General features: G+C 51.7%; 5 protein-coding genes across 5 annotated transcripts; 3 read left to right on the top strand and 2 right to left on the bottom strand.

Annotated features, from left to right (window-relative positions):
- Positions 1-1540: 1540 nt before the first annotated feature.
- Positions 1541-1786, top strand: CTRU02_205958 (uncharacterized protein; the record flags this gene model as incomplete). Its single annotated transcript, XM_036723032.1, has 1 exon — positions 1541-1786. One exon carries the CDS (start codon positions 1541-1543, stop codon positions 1784-1786), a length of 246 nt encoding a protein of 81 aa, XP_036585330.1.
- Positions 1787-11443: 9657 nt separating this feature from the next.
- On the bottom strand, positions 11444-11654 carry CTRU02_205957 (uncharacterized protein; the record flags this gene model as incomplete). Its single annotated transcript, XM_036723031.1, has 2 exons — positions 11444-11546; positions 11620-11654. The coding sequence occupies 2 exons, from the start codon at positions 11652-11654 to the stop codon at positions 11444-11446; spliced, it is 138 nt and encodes a 45-aa protein (XP_036585329.1).
- A 1404-nt stretch (positions 11655-13058) lies between these two features.
- Positions 13059-14369, top strand: CTRU02_205956 (fungal zn binuclear cluster domain containing protein; the record flags this gene model as incomplete). The annotated part of the gene is made up of 3 exons (XM_036723030.2): positions 13059-13365; positions 13452-13772; positions 13828-14369. 3 exons carry the CDS (start codon positions 13059-13061, stop codon positions 14367-14369), a joined length of 1170 nt encoding a protein of 389 aa, XP_036585328.2.
- Positions 14370-16592: 2223 nt separating this feature from the next.
- On the bottom strand, positions 16593-17294 carry CTRU02_205955 (uncharacterized protein; the record flags this gene model as incomplete). Its single annotated transcript, XM_036723029.1, has 3 exons — positions 16593-16940; positions 17060-17127; positions 17279-17294. The coding sequence occupies 3 exons, from the start codon at positions 17292-17294 to the stop codon at positions 16593-16595; spliced, it is 432 nt and encodes a 143-aa protein (XP_036585327.1).
- A 4028-nt stretch (positions 17295-21322) lies between these two features.
- Positions 21323-24724, top strand: CTRU02_205954 (C2H2 finger domain-containing protein; the record flags this gene model as incomplete). The annotated part of the gene is made up of 1 exon (XM_036723028.1): positions 21323-24724. The coding sequence occupies one exon, from the start codon at positions 21323-21325 to the stop codon at positions 24722-24724; it is 3402 nt and encodes a 1133-aa protein (XP_036585326.1).
- Positions 24725-25855: the final 1131 nt, after the last annotated feature.

The raw sequence follows: 25855 nt of genomic DNA, 5'->3' as shown, positions 1-25855 counted from the left end.
GTCTTGGTGTATCGAAAGAGACCACCAACAACCACCCCTTGGCTTGATTGACTTGTGCACCTTTTGTTAGTTCTTCTTTGATCTCTCTGCCTCTTGCTCTTTTACAGCTTCGGCTGCTTTGACTCCTTGCTTCGTTCACGCTACGGTTGCATCTCTCTCTCTCTGTCTCTCCTCATGTTCATGCAAAGCCATACTACTCTTGACCTGACCTAGCCTTTCTTACCACCCTCCTTTCACCCCCAATTACACCTTTCGACTATCGCCTATAACCATTCTCCCTGGACTTTCTCGTCTGGAGAACCTGCAAGAAATGTAAGACAGACGTCTCTCACGGACATCAATCTTTCTTCACCCTGGCTTTATCTCCCCATCTCTGTATCTTACATCGCTATTGCGCCACTTTCACCTTCCTCGGCGAGGCTCCTACTGCCTCCACACAGACAATGTCCGCCCGTCCACTCTCTCCCAAAAGCCTTACGTCCGCTCAGACTTTGGTGCTAGAGCTGCGGCTCGATCCCTCCCTTCTTCCAATTCCACTATGGTGGCCACACAGACGACACCATCTCGTAGATGTTCTGATCGTGTCTGGCTTGACTCAGCTTCTCATTCTCGACGCCATTGTTTCTGACAATAGCCTGGTTCACATTTTTGACTCGAGATTGTAAATTGCTTGTTGTCAATCATCCTCCCTCCAGCTGCGTCTGGGCCTCACTACGGATACTCCGCCCGAATGATCCATCTGCAGACGTCGAAGCGTAGGACTGCAGCTAGCAAACCACCATCGTCATTCTCTGCAGATTCAGAAGATGAATGTCCACCTAACCATTCTATTCACCCCGCCCGCCATCCTCAAGCCAAGCCACGAGGGTAAAACGCATCCCTCATGCCGTGCCTCCATCTCTTTCGTTTAGAGTTTGTGGTGGCCTTTTCCAAACTTTCAATCCCCACCTCGAAGGCGCTTGACAACTGTACAGAGAGATATGGGTCTATATCCGGCCGACTGTTTGCCCTTTGCGGTGTGCTCTCTCTATTGGCTCCATCGAACCGGTTCTGTGATTTGAGCGATCCAGATCCAGCCAGCCGGCGGGCTTAGCGAATTATCTGGCCAAGTTTCCCAGTCTCGTGCGAGATATTCTGATCAGCCCCCAACGACATCATAGCTCATGGATCCGACACACTATTACCCTCTCGGCCCTCTCCCTCTCCCCCCTCCATCTTGGGCGTTGCAAGTCTATAGGGAACGCTACCAGTCACCTTTGAATCTTAATTTTCTACGTGATGTGCCTGGTCACCATCCTTCGTCACTCCTGACCTCAACCCTCCCTCCCGGATGATGATGACGCATGACTCACAGTGCTCCTGACCATCAATCCAGCCGATCGAGTATGCTTCCGAGACGCCCGCTCAAAGTGCTGTAATTTCCTGGCAACCGCCCTCAAACACACATTTACACCCCTTCGGTGCAAAGTGACCAGCCGTCAGGGTGACCACAGGGGCATTCAAGAGTACAGGTGGATGGCGGTGCCAATGGTACGTTGTCATGACAAAGAACTCGTGGTTACCCACCAGGGCCCAGTATCGTATCAGGGACAATGTGTGCTCCGCAGGACAGGCGCCCTGGCCTCAAAGAGGGGCCCTTCTTTTAATGGCTTGCATCAGAAACGTGGATAATCGATCTCTCAGCCCCCGCTTGCTTCCACTCTCTCTCTCTCTCTCTCTTTCTCTCTCGTTCGGCCCACAAGGGCCATGTGGGCTTCGGCCACAAATTGAACAATGTCAAAAATAGGATGTAGGAACTCTCCTCTGACTCCTGAACATCGACAGCCAAGTAACGACGCACACGCAGGTTGATGTCAGCAGTGATGCCCGACTGCGAGCATCAGATCAGATATCAATTTATACGACAGCGGATTATAAGTAGACAACCAGTGATGAGACGAGTGGGAGTGGAAATGCCACCCGCGGTTACCGCCAGGTCGTCACAATAAAAAGAACGAGGGGAAAGTGTGCCCAAAGTGGTCGCCCAAAGGTGGGTGGTCGTTAAGCCTGCCAACTTCTGCGATGCGGTCGTCGCGTGTCGCGTGCCTCCCGCGTCATAACGCGTCGCAGACGCGACTGGCGTTTAATTGCTTGCAGACACCATTGGCCAATCAGCACCGGTCGTGGTGGACATGTCTTGTCTCATTGGCTCATCAAGCTACAGACCGTTTCATCCGACACAGTGCGCCGGTACGGGTTGTGGGTCTCTTTGTCATTTTACCCTGCCCTCGCTTGATACGTACCCGTCGCCTTATCCATCGTCACTTTGCGACCCCAACTCTGACATCCGCCACAAACCTGGTCTGTGAGCTCAGGTAACGCCTCTTTGGACATACTTGCTTCTCAGGCTCGGCCGGCATGACGGGGGGGGGAGGCGGGGGCAGTTGCTGCGAAGAGTGGTGCCGCAACGGTATGGACGGGATGGCATGGCGAAATTGCTCCCTGCCCCAGGATTCTCTCTCCACATTTCTGCGCTTCTTCTTCTGGTTTTTTTCTGCTTTATCTGCTTTCGCTTCATTCACCTCAGTCGTCATAGCAACCAGGTGCAGGATCCGCCGACGTTTGATGAAACGGTCGAGGACCTGTGTAGGTCGACAGACAACGTACCATTGCACACACCCGAAGTCTCGCCTGTTTTTTTTTTTTTTTTGGAATCATGACCGGCAGTTGCCGAAACCTGTTCGATGGAACTAGTGCATGGTCAACGCGGATCTCTGCATCGTATAATCATTCATAGCAACTTTATGGAGGCCACACCGTCCACGTCTAAAGGACTACATATTCTTCGCTCCGCTCCATCTTCTTAACTCTTTCAACTGATCTTATGCATGCCGCCAGTGTCCCGCAGCTCTGGCGGTGTGCCGAGCGAGTTTAGCCGAGTTTGTACAATTGTCACTAGGCGTCGGATTCCTCCCGACATCTCATGGCGTCACAGTCTGGGCTGTGGTCAAACTTTATCACCAGCCAGCTGGTTTTTGATCACCATGTTCAACATCACAGGGCCAAATCACCCGTCTGTTTATAATCGGAACAGTGGAGGTAATTAAGCAATTTGGTGTTTAAAAATCACGTGGGACAAGGAACCATTCCCCTTTGCTTCTCTTGCGGCACTTGTGAGATTTCAGAGACCTTGTTGGTCATTTGTGAAGCGGCATGGCTCGTTGCGATGTTTATCGTATTTCATATAGATGTCTTGTAGGCTTGGATTAGGGCTATTATGATGACTAGAAGCTGTCAGTTGCTATTTCAGTGATACTTTCTATGAGCCAAACTGGTAGCTGTTGAAAAATGATGTCGCACTACTACTTACTTTGATTCCGCTGGGCTTCAATAGACCTTCTCAGAGGAAATAGTCTGATAGACTTCGGTATCGCTAACTTGAAATAATCAATAACTGATTCAATGCCGCTCGACTGCAGTGACGGTTGCGCACAAGTTATTTTTGTATTATACGGGATCTGTTATCAGCGTAGTGAGTGGCTCTTGCTGCCAGTATTCGTGCTCATTTACCAAGCCCACCTGAGGCGCCTATTCATTCTTTGTCTTTCCATGTTGTCAGCAATGAGCTTGTGGGCAACTTTAAGGATTCGGTCCTGAAATAGACCTTTAACAGTGCTGTTGAAGAAACACTCGGTATCTCGAGAGATACCATCTTCGAGCTCCATGACCATGGTCGTTACTCCATTATAATGCCCGCTATCGCCGGTGTCGGATTGGGGAGGAGACAGTGTGGGTTCTAACAATGGTTAGTCTTTCTCAAGTTTCGGCGCACTCACAAACAGTTCTGGAGGAATGCCAAAGGTGGTCTTTCTCCTATCATCAGGCTGGTAACTACGTGGCGAAAGGAACACGAGTCCACCGCAGTGAGAAGTGACGTTTTCAATATAGGATTGGACTAAAGTACGGACAGATATGGGGAAGACGCAGTAATCTGAACCAAAGAAGGCTCCTTTCCGCGAACGAGGTTCGCATCGACTTGGGAGGGCTGCGCTTTACCTTTGGCTACTACATCGTGACGGCATCGCGCAATTACCTCTGCTCCTCCTTAGTGAGGTATATCTTCTGCTTTTCATTAAATAGTCTTTCCTCCTCAGGCCACGAGTTTGAGTCTTTGCTAGTTTGGATGTACTGGAGAAAAGAGATGTTTCATCACGGCGACATATTCATAGCTCAAGACGCACCTAAATCAGCCCAAAATCATTAGAGATGGCTGGAAATATTTGAAAAGTCTGTTGGAATTGGCAAAGAGTCGAACTATCTGTCAATAGGAACGTGATTGTCATTCCTGCTTTTCTAAGAGTGGATATAGTTTACTATCGGTAGCTTTATTGCCCGTTGCGCCGGCCGTTACCGTCACCCCTTTCCTAGGCACTGCATTGCCTGTTCAAAGTATTGCCACAGCGAACCTAATCCTTCATTATGATACATGGATAAGAACCAGCTTCACCAAGACAACCATCAACATCCCGTCAGGTACGGAGAGTACGTGGATCTACTATTTTTGGAGGTAAGCATAGTCAGAACAGGCTACTTCCAGTCATCAGACGTCACTGCCGGAATGGAAATGAGAATCCCAAGAAACAAATCTGTTAATACAAGGATTTCACTGATATTACTTCGCTCATCGCCCAGTATCATCTGTGATCGTGGTAAGTTTCTCTCAGCATTTCCAGTTTAGGAGAAGTCGGCGGAAACCTTGGTTTGAGGTGGGCACACATCACAGCACCAGGGCAGGGCACGAAGCCCGTCGGCCGCCTAGGCGAAACGTTTGGCGTCTTTGGGTCTCACTACAGCATCACGAATCAGCGAATCGGAACCATCCCAAACCTATCTGTAGATGTGCCGGGGGCGGGATAAGATGCCTGCTGTGCGGTACTCAAGGACTAAGTCGCCACAGTGGAATGGTGAATGTCTAGCCGCTTCATGTGCTGACGGGAAGAAAGGGGTATGTGTGCGAGTGTGTAAAGTAACAGCATGCGTTCTGGTCAGTTGTGACACCAACTCCCAGGGAACTCGTCGCGTTCTGTATTTGTTCGTTATGTTGCTCTTGGAAACAAGCTCCGCAAGAGTACTGCTACATGTGCCGAGTCTATAAGAGAGCGGGAGAGATACTTGATTGAACTGTTAATTGGGCTATCGGTTGACCTTCTAGTCTCTGAGGGATTGATATTCGCAGACACATAAATTCTTCAGATCGGCATCGTTTCTACTGGGCCACAATGACCTCGTTCTGCTCGTATGTTTTCGCTACTGAGCCGCCGCTCAGCCCGCTTTAGTTTATGGCCATGCCCTGAAATCGGCCCCAAAGACAAGGGGTCCATCATATTGAAAATCATGCAGTTACATCTTCTATGATCTAGTTTTCGACGAGAGAATCCAGCATCCCACCGAGTGATTACATCTTCCATGTCTGGTTACGTAGGCTGAGGCAAACCTCACAAGTCCAGACCTATTGCAATCGAAATTTTGGTTATATTAACCCCCAATGAACCAAAATGAGGGTAGCAATGGATCTTGTGGGTCGAGCAGATGAAGTATGAGGCCACTGACAAGCTGTCAAAGCCGTTCGTTGTGATAGCTAAGTACCTATGGGGCAACCCAACCAAAGGAACGGGTCTCGTATTGTTGGGAGATGAGCTAAAACTCAATGAGCCAGCCAACGGCTCAGAGTTCAGAGAAGGCAGCTTGTTCAATCTCTCGATGTCGAGGCCAGTGTAATTCTACGCATAATCATTGGCGGACAAAATCTCCAAGAGTGAATACGTTACCATGGTTCTAGAAGAATGGCAAAGATTGATAGCCCGGACGTATTGGCGGGCAAGCGAGACCCACGGCAGCGATGGATGATTGAAAGATAGACCTATCTTGTCCAGGGCACGGCATCAGAGAGGGGAGCTTAGCACCACCAAGAGTCTGGGTCTTTTCGCAACCTCAAGTCACGACATTGTCCAGCTTGCCCAAAGCAGCGCTTGCCCCTCTTCCTCAATCTACCTGACACAGCGGTCCTGCAAAGTCATGGTTGACACATTCATTCTTCGGGCACTCCCGAAAGCTATCCGACACTGGCAGGCTCGACCGGAACGCATGGTCTTATTTCCGCTTTTGCTTGGTACAAATGTCTCCCTGAGCCTGGAGCACGTGTGCTTTCCTTGATGGTTTCGCGCCTTCCGCCACTGCGGTACCCGTCTTGCCATGATGGAAGAGGGGAAAGTCAAGCCGAGGGCTCCTTCTAATCCTGTGGTGTGACGTTTTCTGAAGGAGCTGCCCTTGCTCATTTTACAAGAGCAATACGACAGAATTTCTCAACATCTCGTAAATGGTGTCGACTGTGGGAGCAACACAAAATCACTCCATGCTGAGCATGTTTGCCCACTCACCGAGTTCCATCAATGGTTTCCGTCGCCGTCTACAATCGAACCCTTTACGTCTTTTGGATCCACTCTCGCCTAAAAAAAAAAAGCCTGCCCAGGACGCTGAAACCTTCGACGGTTGCTGAGAGTCTTAGATTCGACCAACAAGAGTCGCCTGCAAGACAAATGCATTGAAACCCTCGACGCGCCTCGCTACCTCGGAAAATTGTGATACCGGCAGTAATACCGGAGACAAAGAAGTGCGCAGCTTGCGAGTTGCGTAGCCTCTGGTTTAGCACTCTACTTGGCATTGACAAACCTGAACCATCAATTACCATGAATTGGACCTGTAAGCTTCGTGACAACTTCGATGACGATGCACCCACCGCTCACTACACCTCGCTCCAGCTTGATCTTGCTGCCCATTTCGTTCCTACTTTGTTCGTCTACACTTTTCAGGGGCTGACACCCTGCTCAACATGTCGCCGGTAACAGCAGACTTCCGACCGTTGCCAATTATTATTCAATCAACGCGGGTGACCTGGCCCACCTACACAACTTCGGCCTCCTGTTCTCGACCGAGCTATAACCTGGGCTTGCCAGGTATTGCTCTACGGGTCTTAGCTCGTTGGTGGGGACACAATGGCGACCATTACCAGAGATTGAAAGCTAATGGGTAAAGGGAGATCAAACCCTGGAGTGACGTCGACCTTGCTTAGAACTTGTCGTTATTCACTTATGCGAGTGGTGTAGCAGATCATCCGGAACGTCTACAGCTTCTTTGCCGAACAAGGTCTTGGGGGAGCTCAACATCGATTTGGTTCCTTGCATGAAGGGAATTGCATATCCGACGGTTTGGGGACTGGGAGAAAAAGACTTCCCGGGTCCACTGCCGAACTTGCCAGGGCACTCCCTACCTGCAACAGGAACTTCGGAGCTCGAAATTCCTGAGACCAAAAGAAGGCGACTGCCTTAAAGCGCAAGGGCTGGATGAAATAGAGGGGTTAGTGGCACTCAGCCCAGGGTGGTGTCGACCATTTTGATCCGTGCAGCTAGATCGACAATGGCATCCGTCGTCTGAAATCTTCGAGGATGCCACATTACGAAGATCTTCCCTAAGCTCAGATGCTCCCGTACGACCGGACGACTGATCGGCTACAGAACATGGGCGCATCTCCGGGCTGTGGGCGACGGTTGCTGTCACCTTCTTTTCCAGTTTAGAGCTGCGGCCCGCGGATCGAACCAGTTCAGTCACTTCTGCAAGGATGAAAGTTGCAAGTCACACCCCCAGGATAGACTATCCTTGTTCGGCAATTGTCGAAATCTGACTGGGCTATCTGACTCTGGGAGATCTGGCCCAGGAATTCTAACTTGGACACCAAGATCAACCCGCTGTCTCTTCCATTGATCTCCCATGATGACACCATCTCGGAAATCGCAGCCAACGGCTCTGTGCTACGGCAGAAACGATCTGGTTGCACCGTTCCACTAGCCATGGGGCCATCTCTTACCTCGAAATAACATTCAATTGACGCATTACGTGCACATGTCGACTGATGAAGCCATGGGATAGCCCAAGAACCCTGTGAGACGAAACTGCGCAACCTATCTGGCAACAAGTATGCCAACCTAACACTGTGCATACTAGTTAGCTCAACCAAGTCTTGACTGCCTATACGCATCCTCCTTGGTCTTTCCAATGGAGTGAATTTAGTCAAGGAAAAAGAAAAATAGCACCATGCCAAGTCTTTGTTGCTTCTCGCCTGACCTCGGGAACATCGGTTGTCTGATGTCTCTCAGTTCCGAAGACGACGGGATGATTCAGATCATGTTTGATCGCCGACCTCTTATGGGATGACTACGCTATGCAGACTTGCGGCGGCTCTGCTTGTAGCTTTAACGATAACAATAACAGAAAATGCGGGGTGCAGTGGAGCTGCTTGAAATCCTAGCACTGCTATGAACCAGTAACTCGCTAGAAAGCACACCCTAGTTACACATCATACCAGATCGACTCCTGCAAGTTGATGCGGACGCGGCGCGCCTGAGTATGACCGTCAATACATCCTCACATTCTCAGATCCAGTTCGTCCCAACTGTCGGATGATGCTACCGTTTTGAGAGAATTGCACTCCTCGGGTGCCTCTCAGGCAACTCGCTGGGGTTAACTGACTTGGCCCTTCCTTTTGAGAAGCGACTCGAACCCTAACTTTTGCTGTGTGTTTTCCCCGCTGTGGGTTGGAAACATCAGCTCTCTAATTATTAAGGGGCCCGAGTGGTATCGTGGGGCTTGACAAGAGTGCGATCTGAGGGGCAATTGTCACATTTGCAGCTTGCTGTCCTAATTCTATTCCGATTAAATGTATCAGCGCCTTAGACATCAGCCTGATTACATTATCATCGAGGTTGATTGAACAGGCGCCGGCAGTGTTGGTTCCAGACCGCCATGTCACCCATCATACACAGCTTGCAAGGTGCTTCTGCAGCGTTGCATGACCGGATGATCTTAACAACGCGCGCCGAGGTGAGGAGCAAGGAGCGTTCGGCTCAAGCAGTTACCATGTAGCTGGAACTGCTCGGCATCCGTGTCGCGGCCCGCTAGGCCTGCGACCTTTGGCTGCAACAGGGAAGATGAAGTCGACGCATGCATGACAGAAAGCGAGATGAAAGGATTGTTCAAAGCACCAGTCACAGGGCCAAAGCATAAGCGACAGCGCCCGTTGGCCAAAAAGTCCAGACCATTGAATTGCCAACATAGTCGCCGAACTTTCCCTGGGGCCAGAAGATATTGCAGAGCGCTATCATTTTTTATGTTGTCCCTAATGAGGATTCCCTAACCTTACCTACGCACTGTTGAGGCCGCGAACGTGGTGAGGTTACAACCCGTCATCGGTAGCCCATCTTTCCTTGACTGATCTGAGTTTAACCAATTGACGTGAGATAGCAGACGATACTAAGGCACATATAGATCCAAAATAGAGGCCAATGTGTTGTCTGCATTTTTACTTTTATTTTTTATTTTCAAATTTTTTTTTTGGGAGGCTGAAGCATGTCGTCGGATGTACTAGTCTTGAAAGTCAAACTATCTAGCAACTGCAAGACCGTGATTCATTTCGAAAGCCAACACAAGCGTCTGCGTGAGTCAGACTTGTTCATGCAAACCTTGCGGTAGCTTGGTAACAAGAAGGTCTTCACCAAAACTCACTCTTAGCTCGCCATTGTCTAATACTGTCCATTATTGTTATTTACGATACTCTTGACAACCAACCGCCTGGGATACTTGAAACCCAGAAGCACGCTCCTCTTCAAACCCCAAAGAGTCGATTGAGTTAAGAGGCAGCCCGTGGCGGTAGTTTAAGGCTCTTGTGCGCAATGATGGACCAAGGGGCGGCAACGGGACAGTTCTTTCATCATTCGTCCCATGTCTGTGCTTGGACAGAGGCCCGGCTAGGATTCGTATGGACTGACAAGTAAAGACAGGGATGAATGCAGAAGTGGCCCGGCGCGACCCCGTCGGCCATGCTCAATTTGATCAAAATCGAGAGTTGAGAGAAAAGATCACGAGTTAGGAACCGCCCAGGCAGTGTGGAATGCGACGGCTACAGCGCCAGTAAGATGAAATTCAAGTCGTATCCCCCGCCTTGTCACCTGGTGGTTGCATACATCTCAATCAAAGCTGGTATCCACCAATATCGAGCTTGCACATCTTAGTGAGCGGGTGCTTCCTGTACCTGATTTTCTGCAGCATGGTGACCTTCTCGCTCTTCGCTCTGTCATCCGAAGTTGGCCACCCTCCTCCAAGCAACCCTGTCCTGCCCAGACCTCCCACACCCACCCCTCGTTACCCCCGTCGTAGTGGGACAAGGGTTTGAGGAAAGGGCCGCTCTCAAGCAAGTTGACGGCGTGTGGCCCCGTGCTTCCTAGTACCCGCGAAGAGCTTGCAAGATGAGCATGGGGTTTAAGATGGGGTGAGATGGGATGTGACAACAGCCAGCCAATCGTCAAGTCGGCCGCGTTAGATGAGACGCTAGGTACCCAGCGGGCTCACCAGGTGGCCTTTGGAGGCTCTCTGATGTGCAACATGGACAACGGATTGCACAGGGGACTGTCTAGGGAAGAATAGTCGTAGAACGCCTGCGACGTCCAAGGCTGTCATCATACCTGGCGCTTATCATAGCGACTTATTGCCCAGACAGAGAATCTGGAGCAGGAGGGGTCATCAGAAAGACACAGGCGAGAGGTCCGCATGTCATTCCGAGCAAGCGCCTTTCGACATGCAGTTTCAGGCCCTCCGAAAAGAGGGCCGAGAAAAGTCATCTACTCAGTTTTTTGCCTTTCCTCTTTGGCCTCGCACACAGGGTCGTTACAATGACAAGATCTGGTACCTGCAGCAAGCTCTTCAGTTTCTGTCTGATTACATCTCTCTCTCCCCACCCTCCTTGCTCCCTCCCCCTTGTCATTTCTCGCGGTCTTGTCTCTTGGTTCAACTACTTTGGCTGAGACTTCAGTCGTGCACTGCGTCTCTCGTAGGGCGGTACATAGGATCAAGCCGGGCAACGCTCGATACTGATGAGGACTTAAGCAGCGGGAAGTCTGGTTCTCGTTCTCAGGATCACGTCCGTTCGCCTTCGACAAGTTCTACCATCCCTACCAGGCCGTTTTTCTTTCTTCTTGACCCTTGAAAACCTCAATCAGGCGCCTCTGATGACTGGAGGGCTGTTGTGAGCCCCCTCGCCACCACGGAATCGATACAGATCTTCCTATAAACGAGACTCGCCCCAACTACCGTCACAGCCCAACAATAATCTACCCCGTTGCGCGAAGTTCAGCTTCATCTGCTCGTTTAGGCGAAGACCTCTTCCTAACCTAATACGCCATATCTGCGAGTCGACCTTGATCTCCTCACTTTGCACCAACAACGATCAAACACCACGAAGAGAGGCGGTAAAAGATTGGGCGAATAAAAAGACTCGTATCTGTCTTCTGAGACACAGCTGCCCAGCCCCCACGCACAGTTGTCAACAAGCGGCCATCATTCAATCAGTACGCTGGTACTAGCGCGGACATACGACTAATAAGCTGAGATTGCCATCTGGTGGCGCTGGAAGATACAGCCGTCTGCCGCGGTCCATTCGCCATCGAACACAAGTCCTCGCGCTGCGTGCTATTAGTCGGGCATTCCCTGAATGCAGCCGGAAACCAAGGTATGGGAACACCCGTCACTACTCACCCTTTCTGTAATCGCCGTACCCTCGCTCGCCTCATTGAGGCTCACAACAATCTTCGTCTTTCCTCTTTGCCCCCAACCCTCGATCTCTTTGGTCAGCGTCTCGCGTCATGATTCTCTCCGCCTCAAGGTAATCAAAGCCCTGACTAAGACTTTTCAGGCCTTCAAGCTCCCGAAAGAAGTGAAGTTTGGGTGGCAGGGGTAATTCGGTCCAGGGCCAGGCCCATGGTTATTGGACTCGGAAGGTATTTGTTGACTTCCACATCAAGAACCCTAGCAATCCCTGACAGCTTTGGCCATGGCGGCCAGCCCGACAGATCAGGTACATCTTGCCGTTACCTCACCGATCATACACCCCCCCAAAAAGAAAAAAAAAGATAAAAAAAAATTGGATGCCCAAAGTGGAATGACATCGCCAGTACTTGGATGACCAGCTTGGTTCTATACTTGGAGAGGCGAAAAAAAAGGAAAAAGAACAAATATTGGTAGGATCAGCAGCGTGAGAGGTACGTTCCCTTCGTTTTTTCCTTGGTTTCACTCGCTTCTTCCTCGGGCATTCGTTCTCTTTTTTTAGGTTGATTTTTCAACCTCTCTAATGGCCGCGTACCAAGTCGTTCACTTAGGGTTGTATCAAAAATCTCATTGTACCTTGCTTACAGCTCATTTTCTTCCTCGATCACCTCGCCCTACAACCACCACGTCCGCCTCGCGTATAAGGCTCCTAGCATCAGCTAGCCCAACACTCGTTGAACATAACTGTCGCATTTGCATTCCGTGGTAGGAGGCTTGGGATACCTTGACTGGTATTGCCCTTCCTTGGCACCCTTCTCTTGTCTTCCCCCAGCTTGGGTTGCAATCAGCCCACGGCAAGAGAAATAAGTTGGGGAGCCGACCCAATTTTGACGCTGGTCACCTCAGCAAGCAAGCCTTACAACTTCGGTACACTACTTTGTCAGTGCCGCACTCGCAGCCAGGCACGACCGCTTAAGGCATCTCGATTGGCTCATACTCGTCTTCGCTTCTCGCCCCCCGTCCTGTTTCCGCATTGGTTCTGCGCGCGTTATTGCACCAGACTCTCTGCCGGCAGCAAAGCTTGGTCCCTCTTTTCCAACGTGCACTTGTTGATACTTCCATCAACACCTTGTTGAAGAGGGCACGGGCATCCGGTCTCTCTATCAGTTGGCCTTCTTAGAGGTTGATCCCAACGACTCATAACGATCCGGTTCTTTGTTGGAGGCCGACTTGCCAACTCTTGCCCGGAACATCGAACCCTCTCGTCTCACTCCTATCTAGCCTTGCACTGGCTTTGTCGTCGCAGCCCCTGTGCCGAGCCCATCACGGCGTGACCTAGCACCTCTCGGACTCTGATCTCAAGACGCAACTTCTGGACAGCTATCTATATCGTACCATATTCTTTAGGCCTGGGGCAAATGGTCTGGATCATGTCTTACCAATACCCTCCGCCTCTACCCTCGAGTGGCCCCGAAGTGGATATGTCTCATTCCGGGTACGCGCCTAACTACAGCGCGCCAGCTGCCGGTCCTCCGCTCATGGTCCCGCGGTCCCATGAACAATCCCAGAAAGATCGAAACGAATCCTTCTCTCAGGCAAGTATGATATTGAAACATTCCATTTCCACGCCTAATATTAGATCGTGGCAGGCCAACATGTCCGACCCGAACCAGGCCGGCCTAGCTGGTGAAAAGAAGAGGAATAAGCTGGGTTATCATCGAACCTCAGTAGCTTGTGGTAAGTGCTTAACTCCAGATGCTTTGATTAGCCCAGACACCCCCATGCCGATGCCGCAGAAGTGTGCTAAAACGACCTTTAACAAGGGCACTGCCGTCGACGGAAAATTCGCTGCATCCCTTCTCCAGGAGACATCCAGGGCCGGTGTATAAACTGCATCAGGTTGAAGAAAGAATGTAGCTTTTACCCCGTAGATCAGCCACCGCCGCCACAGCCGACAGAGGCGCGTCCAAAGGCGACTTCCCGAGCATCAACTGGACCCAAGGTTGCTTCGGCGTCTTCTTCCCCCGCCATGGCTTCTGGGCAGTCACCGGAGATTTCACAATACCAGCAGTATCAACACGTGGCGATGCCTTCCGCCCAGAACATGGCGCCGCCCACTATGCGGTCATCGAACATTGAAACAAGTAGGTATCAGCACTCGCTGAAGACTTGAGCAGTAATTGACAGAAGTGAAACCAGTGCCTCCAGGCGCCTCGTCGGCTTCTCGTTCCTATGACTTTCCGCACCAAACAGTGGTGAATTGGATGCCATCGGATGTCAGCTCTGGCGGTGCAGCGAAACCGCCCGGTTTGAATGAGACCTGGAGAACATATCCTCAGGAGTCGCCAATCACACCATCTTTCTCGCCGTACACTCCTCAGGGGCCTTCCTCAGCTGGATGGGGAACAGCTATCAACGCAGACCCAAGCGCCCGGGAAGAGATGGGATGGGCCTCTTTCGTACCACAGGGTGCCATGGCGTATCCTAGTGAAGCTCAGTTGCCTTCCCACTACACTGCAGTACCACATGGCCGCGTCTTTGGTAGGAAATCGTCTGCGATGTCTATGGATATGTACCCTACTCAGATAACCACCTCGGTTTCTGGCATTGATCCACAAGGTGCATCACTCTCGGCGGGCGCAGTCCCACCTTCGGGCTACGGCTCATGGGACCAGCCGTACACTTATACCAAAACAAATGAAGGCTACGACAATTGGGAATATGAAGAGAGCCGCGAATGAACTATCAGTCCGGCAGCGCATACTTACGAACGGATAGACGCGATTTCGGTGGTGCTCGAAAGCCCTCAGTGGTGTTTGCGTCAATAGAAGGGACAACATATGCGGCAAGCCTTAGAGAGGCTATTGAACGCTATTCGGACCACAGAAGTCAGAACAAGACAGCAGAAGCAGCGAAAAGGAAGGATTTATGGAAAGCATTTGCATTTTACGGACCATATTGAAATTCGAAAGATACCCGCACCCGCTTTGAAAGCGGCACCATGCAGTCCGGCGCAGATATGGCAGCGGCATTTGAGCGACTTCGATTCTTTGACAACAGAGAGTGAAAAAAAGGATTGGAGACCAGGTTCGATTTTAAGCAAGTTTTTGAGAAACTGAGATACGACAAGCGGCCAAAACCCCTGGAGCAGACACATTTGTTTGGGTGCGAGGTCCAAGCTTGATGGGTCTGTGACACGGGGGTCACACGAGACGCCAAGTGATGGATCCTCGGAAAGAGCTGACGAGCCCGGAGAAGCTTTGAAATCTGCTCTGGGCGCGAAGGCTTCAGTCAACCCAAACCCCCCAATAATCCCCCGGCATACGCACGATACATAGCGGATGGGTGGTAGCTTTGCCGAGAAATGATGTCGCGGGCCGTCACTGCCACCGTCAGCGCCATGACCTCGCCCGACAACACAACTTACCTTCCGTTCTCCCTAAGCCGTGTCTCTCGACCGGCCATTGTTCCAGAAGGGGATGGAGGACGTCGAATTTGGGTACCAAGCATGGCGCAGGCGGAGGAGAGTGGGGCCGCAAGGGCGGACACCGGGTAACCCAGACGGTAAACACGAAGTCTAACCAAACCGAAACCGAAGACCCGGTGTTCGCCACGGCAAAGGATTCAAAAACCCTTCCGGTGGTTATACGGCGAACCAACAATGAGCTTCCGGAGCAACCCCATAGTGAGAAGGCGGAGCTCGGTGTACAGAGGTGGGATTAAGGTGTGATGGACGGCGGGAAGGATTTCAAACCAGTCTGGCGGGGAAAAGTTTAAAAAGGGGGGAGAGCAAGACATTTTGGGAAGCATACGCATTCCCAAGGGCTTCGATGATGGCTTTTTATCACCTTCACTCTTTTATTTTGTTTCTTTCTCTTCCCCCTCCCCCTTTTGCCATTCGTTATCGCCGCGTTTTTCATGTTTCTTTTCTTTTCTTCACGCTATTTTTTTTTTTTTTTCGATTCGTCTACATTCTTTTCGCTCCCTCCCCTTTTCCCCGCACTCGTTTCTTTCCCCCTATTTCTTTTTCCTTCACGATCATGTAGATTTGACGCTTTGATTCCCTTCGACACGACAGCTTTACGTCCCCCCCACTTCCCCTTCTTGTTCACATTACCAGACATGTTTGGTTGCTTTTTTTTTTTTTTCTTTCCCTTTCTCTTTTACTTCTTCTTTCTCATTTCTTATAGGAATAGATTACTTTCGCCATTGAATGGTTGCATTCATGTACCGTGTAAATGTTACTTGTGCTTTGATGACAGCCATTATGACTGAAATGAAAACTGCGCGTGATATAATGTCTTCCGGAGCCACAAAAGAAGTTGTAATATATGCTGGCCGTGCTCTACATGACGTAAACTCGGAAAACCCCCCAAAAAAGGAAGGGGGAGGGGGGGAGGGGGACATTGACCTTGGCTACCACCCAGCTGAAAATTATTCAGGTGTTGTAAAAACTACTGGGTTCAGTGCTAATTCACCATTACATCGAGTTGAAAGCTGCGTCCATTTTGTAAGTCCGTCACGATGAGAGACCTCATCATACAACCAACATAGGTAATCCCGCGACGGGCTTCCTTCCGGACTTGTCGGGATTCACCCTACCCGCCGAAATGCAACCCTACTCCATTCGCCCAATCCTGCATGAGCCGTGGCTTCGCATCATGTCACTCGCTTTTGTCTTGCTGCTGATAGGCCTTTCTCGAATTGCTGGAATCCAAAACGGCAGAGGGATCTCAGGAATGTGCTCCCCCTGTGACGCTGCATGGAGAAGCCGTCACCAATCACGCATATGTTGATTTGAAGGCCTCCTTAAGTCGTTTCCCATTGGAGAAATTGCAAGAGAAAAAAAAGGCCGATATAAATGCTAGTACGCTAAGCAGGTCATCTCGTCATTCATGTGCCATTTGCCATACGGCTATTAATACTCTTCTAACCCCCCTTCCTCCGTCCGTGGAGCAAGGCCTTCAATGTACGAGTTGCCACGTGAGCACCAGAAGCGTAATGTATGCAGCTAAACTGAGGACGGTGAGCAGAGCGACGCTGTTGCCCGAGGTGCGGAACTTGCGGACAACGGAGACGGAGCCATCCACGTCCTCCTTTGGGGAGGTAAAGAACTGGCGGTTGCCCTCATGACGGCGGTAGATGGCGACGAGCATGACAGCGGCGCCGTAAACGGCGAAGAGAGCCCCGATGGCATAGAACTCAGAGGTGAAAATCTTCAGGATAATGAGTGCGAAGGAGAACTGCGAAAGGGCGGTGCGCATGTAAGCGCCCTCAAAGGTCCTCTGTGCTGCACGGATCTCGACAAGTCTGAAGTGTGTCAGCCTGGGATTTGTACAATCTTTGCGACGCTTGACCAGCGTGCGAGGGGGATATGACAGAAAGGAGCATGGAGCTTGATGCTTTCAACTCATTTGATATGGATGCTTACTCTTCGGCTGTCAAGATGACTGACCGGGCCCTGTGAAGGCGCAGGTGGAGATGGTCTTGGGGGTTTGGCTGTCACGGATATCTACGAGTCAGCAACGGCGTTTCCGTTTGTGAGTTGCATAGCATCGTGATAAATGCTTGAGGTCCTCATCAGTTAATTGGGATGGACGAAAGATGTATCACCTTCCTGTCCAAAGGGAATGGTTTCGAAAACACGGACCTGGAACATTGCGCATCAGTTTAGGCCGAGATCCGTTCTCCAAGTAACGGCGAGTAGCCAGAAACCGCTTTGTTAAGATTCCGAATTGTTATCCAAATAACAGGTCGGGGATGGTCTGCTTCGTTGTCGCGGTAGACAAAATCAAATGCTCGGAACTAGTAGTGACGAGATACAGGGCTGAGATGGCTCCATTCCCATGTCCGAGGATAACGTTCACGGAGGGAGGTTTGGAGTTCCCCACCAGGTGATCCCCATCAAATCTTGGCTAACCAATGAGATCGGTATATATAGTGGGTAAAAACCAACGATTAGATAAGGGGATGGAAATGATAACCAATGAATGCCATTGATGTGGAGTAGCTGTATCAACAGTGCGTAACATTCTGAGTCTGTAGAGACAAGCAGATTCTCAGATTGCTCGCATGGCGTCGCATGGCGTTGCGCATCTCATCTGATGTGCCAGTGGTGTCCTCTTTGACATGCCTCGACCTTGCATGGGCTACAACGGATGCTTCGTCAGCTTTGCATATGATTTATCTACAACGTTGCTTGAGGACTTTTGATGCTGGGTAGGTACGAAGAGCCTTGGCATTCAAGAGCCTGGATTCAATTGGTGCGTTCCCGGTTGGCTGATGCTAAAAGCATTTGTGCAGAGAGGTTCGGATAGTGCACCGGTCTGGCTGACGGGATGGCACATTGTCATTCGTCAGATGAACGACCAGGCTCCTCGTTTTGCTGTATTTTCGGCAATGTGACGCAACGATCGCAATCCCATGTCTCTGTCCACTGGTGCCAACAGACCCCTTGATTCAGCTGCTAACCGCCGAGTGCCCTTTACATCGGCGATGCTAAAGATTCCCCAGTAATTCGCACTCGTTGCTCTTGTCAGGCACATGTTTAGAGCCAGGTTCGCTCGTCGGGTGCACCTCCACGGAACAAACAAGAAATAGCTGGAGAGCCGCTGCGTGTTGGAAATGCCGGTTTGTCATAGACTGTTAGTACCGTCCTGTGCCGCAGCAAGACATGGCAAAGCGGACCGCTGGGAACACTTGTGGCGCTGCGCAGCCTCAATGCTTCATTCGTTTCGTGCCGCGATGTGCCATGTGCACCGCCCTCGAGGTAGAATGTTTATGCCCAGGATCCCAACATGAAGAAATATCCGAGTTCCATCGCCGCGGCGTGCGGCTGTGCACAATCGTGCCAGACCCCACATCCAAATATCAGGCTCCCCGGTGACCGGTGCGGAGCGACGATGGGAATCTCGTAGATGCGAAAGCGACACCAAAGAGCCATGTGTGATGTTAATGCCCCCTCCCCCCCGTGCTAGCCCGGACCCAGACGGTACCCAGCCGGGACTTGGACGCTGGGCCAAATACGGAAATAATTGTCGAAGCTCTGGATGCTGCACTTTAATGATTGCCAGCGATTCCTCGGCGTGGTTGCCTGATATCCGGAATTTAATCCAGACTGTCTACTGGCAGATGACATCAGTGTCTGCAGGTCTGACGGGGCATGTTCAAGGTTCTTCTCAAGGTAAAAAAGATTTGCGTAGCAGTATGCCAAAGGGTTAACTCTGAATCAGCCGGATGTGGAAATCTGCCTCCCCGGTGAGGACAAGATGACGGGAGAGCTGGCGATCCAGTGGCTTCTTTCTGTGACTGGGGCCCTGATGGCCATGATGTTTTAGCAGCAGTAGACACAGAGAGGATGACGGTGGCGGGGGAATGTTGTCTGGGTGGTTGATGAACGACAGTAGGGCAATGCTTAGCTTGCAACCTGTGCGACACGGGAGAGGCAGAGCAGGGTCAGGGTGTCATGAATGATAACCAGGGCAGTTCCTGCGTGGTTTCGATTGATTTGGCGGTGTCTAGGACAGGGTGCCTGTATTTCGATTGCCGGGCTGCTTCTGTCCTGGGGCTGAGAGAAATGCGCCCAACGAGTGCATTGAGAAAGCCTCGTGAGAATGGAAGTATTAGGGTAATACTTTGGTCTGTCACGAAGTACTGGTGGCTGTCTCAGGTCCCTTCTAATCTAACCGATCCCGGCCCCCAATCCGCCCTACAGGCAAGTGTGCCTGTGGACAGTCGGACCATCGTCCACTCACAGCCGTATCTAGGCTTGACTTGGAGACCCACAGAGCGGGGCGTGGTGCTGCATGAGGTCCCGCGGAGCGAAGAACGCTCTCCCACTAACGATGATAAGGAAGGAACCAGTTGGGGGGGAAACATTTTGGGAGGGGCCTAAGGGAAGAAACAAACTGCGGAGTGTACATCAAATGCGAACCATTATAACTATGAGGGCATTCCACTGGACGCCTTACAACAAACAGGAAGACAAGAGGGAGGAGGGAAGGGAAAAAAACCAAAGAAGGCAACCAGAACCCCCCGTCAGCAATAATGCGAATTATGTCTCCTTCCGTACCTGTCTGGCTGCCTGCCCATTACATTACAAACCGAAAACCAAACCCTACTCACTCCAGGGGGCAGGGTCAATGAGGAAGGTACGGGGTGTCAAAGATGCTTTTCATGAGGTTTCGGCCGATTAAAAAGTGGTCTGAACGATCGTTGGTCAAGAAGCCTCAGACAAAATGGATAAACCAGGAACCTTGTGGTCGTGGAGCTTCCCGTGTCATTAGTCCAACTGCGTCTCACAGTGGCAGCGAGAGGCAGCGTTGTGGCGGCGCATTACCGCCTCGGTGGGCTGCGCATTCTGACCAGGATGTTACCGCCCACACGCTTTCACTGAGACAGGTTAAGGTGGAAGAGCTGAACACAGAATAAAGACAAGTAGGTGAGAAGGTAGGCAGACTGCAGCCCGAACCCAGCCCTAGACAGCTTAGCCTCCAGGACCCCTTCCATCTGGTGCCGCCTCCTCCCTTCTCCTCATGTTGGTCCAGCAAAAAGGTACATGCACCTGCCCCTAACTAACTGACTGGCATTAGCTTGACCACTATGTACACACAGTAATTACCTTACTTTGATGCAAATTGAACCCACCGAACCCAACTTGGCTTCCGCTCCCTTAGATTGAATTTGGGTCGCTGTCACTCCCAGTCCCACCACCTAGCCTGCCAATCATCCAGTAACCATCCATCTTTCCATCCATCCCTCCCCATCATCCTTGAGCATCTTCCATTCTCTCATCCCCCCTCCCCTCCTTCAACCCATCTCAGGCTTGTCGACTCTGCCACAATCTACCGATGCCACGGCCCTAGGCTCTCTCGCGCCTCGTTTTCCTGTGCTTGTATGAGCTCATCGGGTCTTGTCTCCCATCTTTCCGTCATCCGTGGACTCAAGCCTCTTCAGCCAAACATCGCGGATAGCTTGTCGCATATCTCGCTTCGCGCTCCCTGCTAGAAACCCACGTCAAACCACCACCGGTCCACCAGTCTTTCTGTCTTGGCCTCCTCTCATCTTTGCGACCAACATCTAACCAGCCTGATCACCGGTAACTGCAACGTACAATCCCGATTTGGTCGTTCTGAATTCAAGTGCACTCACTCAGCCAACGGCCTTGCTCGTGTGGCCCCCCAACCCCCCTTGCTTCTCGTCCCCAGCTCTTGGTTGCGGCGCGCAAGACGTAGTAGTATCCAGAATAAGCGCTGGTCAAAAGAGACGACCAACCCATCCACCTAGGCCACCGCACCGCCGCCCCTCCACACACGGAAACACATTTCTTGTGGCTTCCCCCCAGCCTGCCGAGGGCTAGACATTTTCTTCCAGAAACAACATTTACATCAGGCCGCCACCTTATTTCGTCGGTCCAGTTGCTCATTTCTCTGCTCTCAAAGACTCTAGGCGACCCGCATCTTGTTGTGTCATCTCGTGCTCGCCGTCCATTGCACCGGCATAGCGCATCGTGTTGCTGCTGAACCAATTACTGCTGGGCAAGAACATGACATCGTCTTTCTAAGCCTCGGGAGCAAACCGGCCTCAGTATTGGTCCCCAGTCGTCTGACCAACTTGAAGACGGGCCAGCGCTTTCAACAAAATCCTAAACCCATCCTGACTGTCGCCTGTCTTTGCCCCCGGCTCCACCGTCATCATGGCTTCGACCTACGCCGTCCCTCCTGCTTCGCTCCATGACGGGCAGGTGAACGAACCCCGCAACCCCTCTCCACCGACGGGCGCTCAGCGCCGACTAACTGCCAGTTCGTTTGACCCGAACCATCTTTCGCCCTCATCGCAGTTCCAGAGCAGCTCGGTTTCGCCCTCCTTCAACGATACCCCAGCTGAATCCATCTCAACATTCAGCCAGTATCATAGCGATTACAGTGATATCGATGACTCGCTCGACCCCTTCTTTGGTGTGGACTTCAGCGCAACAGAGCCTGGTACACCTTCGTTTTTGGGCCCTCAGTCCGGGGCCGAGAGCTTTGGTCAAATTGCGACAAACGAAGGCTCAAGGACTCGCAACGGGACTCTAGATGCCCACTCGTATCCCTTCACACCCGAGCAAACAGCCTCACTTCACACAACCTCGCCGGGAAGCGACCGGAGGACAATCGCCAAGCCCGTAGTCAACCGCTTGCCTACCTCTATCTCGCCCCATGAATTGCAAAAGCCGTTCGCACCTCCGCCTATTGTCACCCATGCCGTACCTACTGCTCCCGCCCCTCAGCCGACGCCCGATCCAAGCGGCAGCGGCCGGTCCAGTGAGGACGGGGCCGTGCCATCGCCTGCCATGAGAGCAGCCCAGAGCCCCCGAGTCACCGTTTCGATGTGGGGTAGAGATAATGCTGAGCCTATCCAGTCGATTGAACGCACCTTTACGCCGGATGACGAGGACTCGTCGACGGCGCAGGGAGGAGGCGTTGGCTCTGCAGGTGACTTGATTTCTTCGCAAGACCAACCCCCCTTCATGTCGCCCTCGCGACGCTCATCATTCGGCCGCCGTGGGTTGGATCCAGACCACAGACCCTCGATCGAAGTTGCGAGTGTTAACGAGATGTTGACGCGCCGTGAGATCGAGGAAAAGAACCTCGAAGTCGACCAATGGCTGAATGGTTCTATTTCAGCGCCGCCTCAGCAAGACACCAACCTGCAGACTAGTCCCGAGTTTGTAGCTGGAGATGACCAGATCCACATGGGCGACCAAACCGAAAATCGCTATCAACCTGGGCAAACTTACTTCGTGCCTGGGATCGGTGAAATGACAGCTACAGACTTGCACATTATGCACTCGAACCGAGTCTGGGGCGACGCTGCAATGATCCACCCAATCAGTGGACCAAACGCAGACAGATATCAGCCAGAGTCTTCAAATGCCGCCATCGCTCGCTTCAACAGGATGTGCATGGATAATGCGTCCATCATCTCCAAAGCGGCCACGTGGGGTACACGTCGGCGGAACTCTCTGCCAAGTCTCCACGACGCGGACATCGAAAACGTCACCAGCGGCAATATACTAAAGAAACTATCCATCAGCAGGGGCGAAGGTGGCCGGAGACCGAGCATCCTGAAAGAGCTGCGCGGCATCGTCCGCAGACCCAGTGCCACTTTTAAACGCTCTAGAAGCATTCACGAGGAGGATCCTGTCAAGTCCGAAGCCTCGCCTCCTGAAAAGCGTGATAGCCTGCCCAACCTCCTGCAGGCTCGCACTGGCAGCTGGGGCACAAAGAAAACGCCTACTCCTAGTATCAACACTGCTCTGGTGTCTATGGGTACCGGTATTGGTTCCATTGGAACAACTCATGCCCGAACCGGCTCTATCAGTGCCACCCCCATTACATCACCCAAGAGCCCTTTTGGTGGCTTACAAGTCAAGAACACACTTCGTAGACCGAGGAGCAAATCTGACCTTCCGAAGGCCAGCAGCACCGAGACCCATCCTACTCTTGTCAACATGTGGAAGAAGACCGGCGGGCCACCTGTAGCTGCTCTCGCCAAGACATCTTCCACAAACCTAGATTTGGATGATGATGACGATGAGGATGATGGCTTTGAGGAGGGTGAGATCAATTCCGAGTCCAGCAAATTGATTGATAACATCACGCCCAACTTTGCCGGTTTCCAACGACATATCATCTGCCTGAACCCCGATCTGGAGAACATGAACAACTTCTTAGTTGATCGGATAGCTCACCAGCAGCTTGTACGGTACAAAAGCCTTCTCAACACCAAGGTAAAGCACCTTGGCCTCGGAGCAGCCTGCAGTAGCGGGTCTCTATGCCAAGCTCGCGGTGGTCGTGCCGTCTTGCTCGACCAGAAGGGAGATCTTCGTGAACTAGACCCCCTGTCCACTGGGCTCGATTCAGGAGACGGCGACTCGACACCCATTGAGGGTGCTATTACAAAAGACAGCTTCCCTCAAGACATTCCTATGCCGCCTACGCAGTCGCTGCCGGCCGAGTTTGAGTGCCAGCTTTGCTTCGCGCTCAAAAAGCCCAAGAAACCCTCCGACTGGACCAAGCACGTTCATGAGGATGTGCAGCCATTCACTTGTACATGGGACAGATGCCGTGATCCGAAGATCTTCAAACGCAAGGCTGACTGGGTGCGTCATGAAAACGAAGGCCACCGCCATTTAGAATGGTGGACGTGTGATGTTGAGGACTGCCGGCATACCTGTTACCGTCGGGACAACTTCCTTCAGCACCTGGTTCGTGAGCACAAGTTCATTGAGCCGAAGAATAAAACGAAGGCGGCCATCAAGAAAGCTGGCGGTGTAGATCCCACGTGGCACAAGGTAGAGCTGTGTCGCCACGAAACTACAAAGAGGCCACAAGAAGAGCCATGCCGATTCTGTGGCAAGCAGTTCCCGTCTTGGAAGAAACTCACGGTCCACCTGGCCAAACATATGGAGCACATCAGCTTGCCTATTCTTCGCCTGGTCGCGGCCAAGGAGCTGGAACCGGACACCCTTATCAGCCCCGTGCCAGATCCGCCACCAAGGTCCCTATTTAACGTACCGGAACCCACGAGCGCGGGCTCCGTTGTGAAGAGTGAGATGTCTCAGGTTCCGAACTATACGCACCCTTCGTACCAGCCTCACACGATGATGCCAAACAACAATGGAGTATTTCAAAGCATGGATCAGTTTGGGTTCTCAGCTAGTGGCGCTGGTAACTCCCAGTTCCCGGATTACATGTATGGCCCACAGTACTCGAACAATGCTCAGTCGATAGGACAGAACATGCTGGGACTGCAACCCCTTAACCGTGGAACTCAAGGGTTCAACCAGCAATATGACAACGCCAACAATATGGCCATGGCTGGCGGCCCTTACATGGGAACCCAGCAACAGTACATGTCAATGGCGCCAGAGACGGAGCCTTTCCCAGCCATGGACCAGAATGCTCTTGGTTTGCACCAACCCACCCAGTTGGGGCCTCATATGAGCTACGACGGACTCATGACGCAGAACAATAACCCTCAGGGGCCCATCTCGCCATACTCAAATTCTCCTCTCCAAGGTGCCTCGGGCTTCTATCACCCTCCTCAGTAAGCGTGGTGCAAGCTGCTCATGTTGATCTAGAGGCTGCACCTTCTTTTCATATCGACGCGTAGTTTTGGATACCCTTTCTACTTGTAAAGCACCAATTCCAACAAAGCTGCTTTGGCGAGACTCTGTTTGGAAGGTTTTTTATTTTTGAATTTTTTTCTTCGCCAGTTTTTTTTTTTTTTTTCCATGAGCTTCAATCACGGCCGACACAGGTTTGGAGTAAACAGGGGCGTCCATGAACGAAACGAAACATCAAAAGAAAAGGGAACATGTGCGCGGAAATTTCTTGGATGCCTAAGCTTACGGCACGGTGTGTGATGTCGATCTGTGAGGTGTACTCCATGACGGCCTAGTAGTTAGTTATATATTAGGGTTGATGTCAAAGTTTGGTCATAAGCATGGTGTCGTTTGTCCATATACACATTGACGGCGAATGCCGAGGCCGGCAGCGGATAAGATGAGGCCTCCAGGAACCAACAGACGACATGCTGGTTGGAGTGGGCGGGAGAGTATTTCTTTGCTGTTCACAGCCCGGATAGATAAATCGTACCTAATATGTGAAGCAGACTTCCATGGTATTACTACGCACGTGCTTGGCAGTGCACTCACGCGATGTGACCCAGAGACATTCATGAGAGCCGGCAGGATATCTCCACCAGAGAAGCATTTTTAGCATCCGGCGTCCCCATTTTCGAAAAGGGCGGGCGAATGAAGCCCATTTCGAGGTGAACTGCAAAGCTGCCGAAGCGAAGAAGCGAGGATCCTGGGCTCCCGAGGAGTTATCAAGACCCAACTTAGCCCAGCCCAGCCGGCCCGGCCGTGTCACGCACGCCCCCCCCCCCTATGTCAAGTTTCTTGAGGAGCCCACCCAAGTTTCCAAGGCAAGCGTTGCAATCGCGAAAGGATGGAGAAGGGGGGGAGGAGGAGGAGGAAGGGAGGTTTTTTTTTGGAATGGGGGCCCGCTTCATACGAGGCGCAATGCCCTTCTTTTCCACCCCCCGGGTCGGGGGTGTTATACTATAGTGTTAAAGGGCGGAGCGGACGGCGACGGGAGGTCGACAGCGCCAGCCAGCTAGACCCCGGCGGGCCGCTGGGATGGATGGAGCCAAAGAGATGGAGGGAGGATTTGAAGGG

Source organism: Colletotrichum truncatum (genome assembly GCF_014235925.2).
Source record: "Colletotrichum truncatum strain CMES1059 chromosome Unknown Contig_0003, whole genome shotgun sequence".
Classification (NCBI taxonomy): domain Eukaryota; kingdom Fungi; phylum Ascomycota; class Sordariomycetes; order Glomerellales; family Glomerellaceae; genus Colletotrichum; species Colletotrichum truncatum.
The sequence above is the reverse complement of the archived record's forward strand: the minus strand, read 5'-3'. Positions and strand labels throughout refer to the sequence as shown.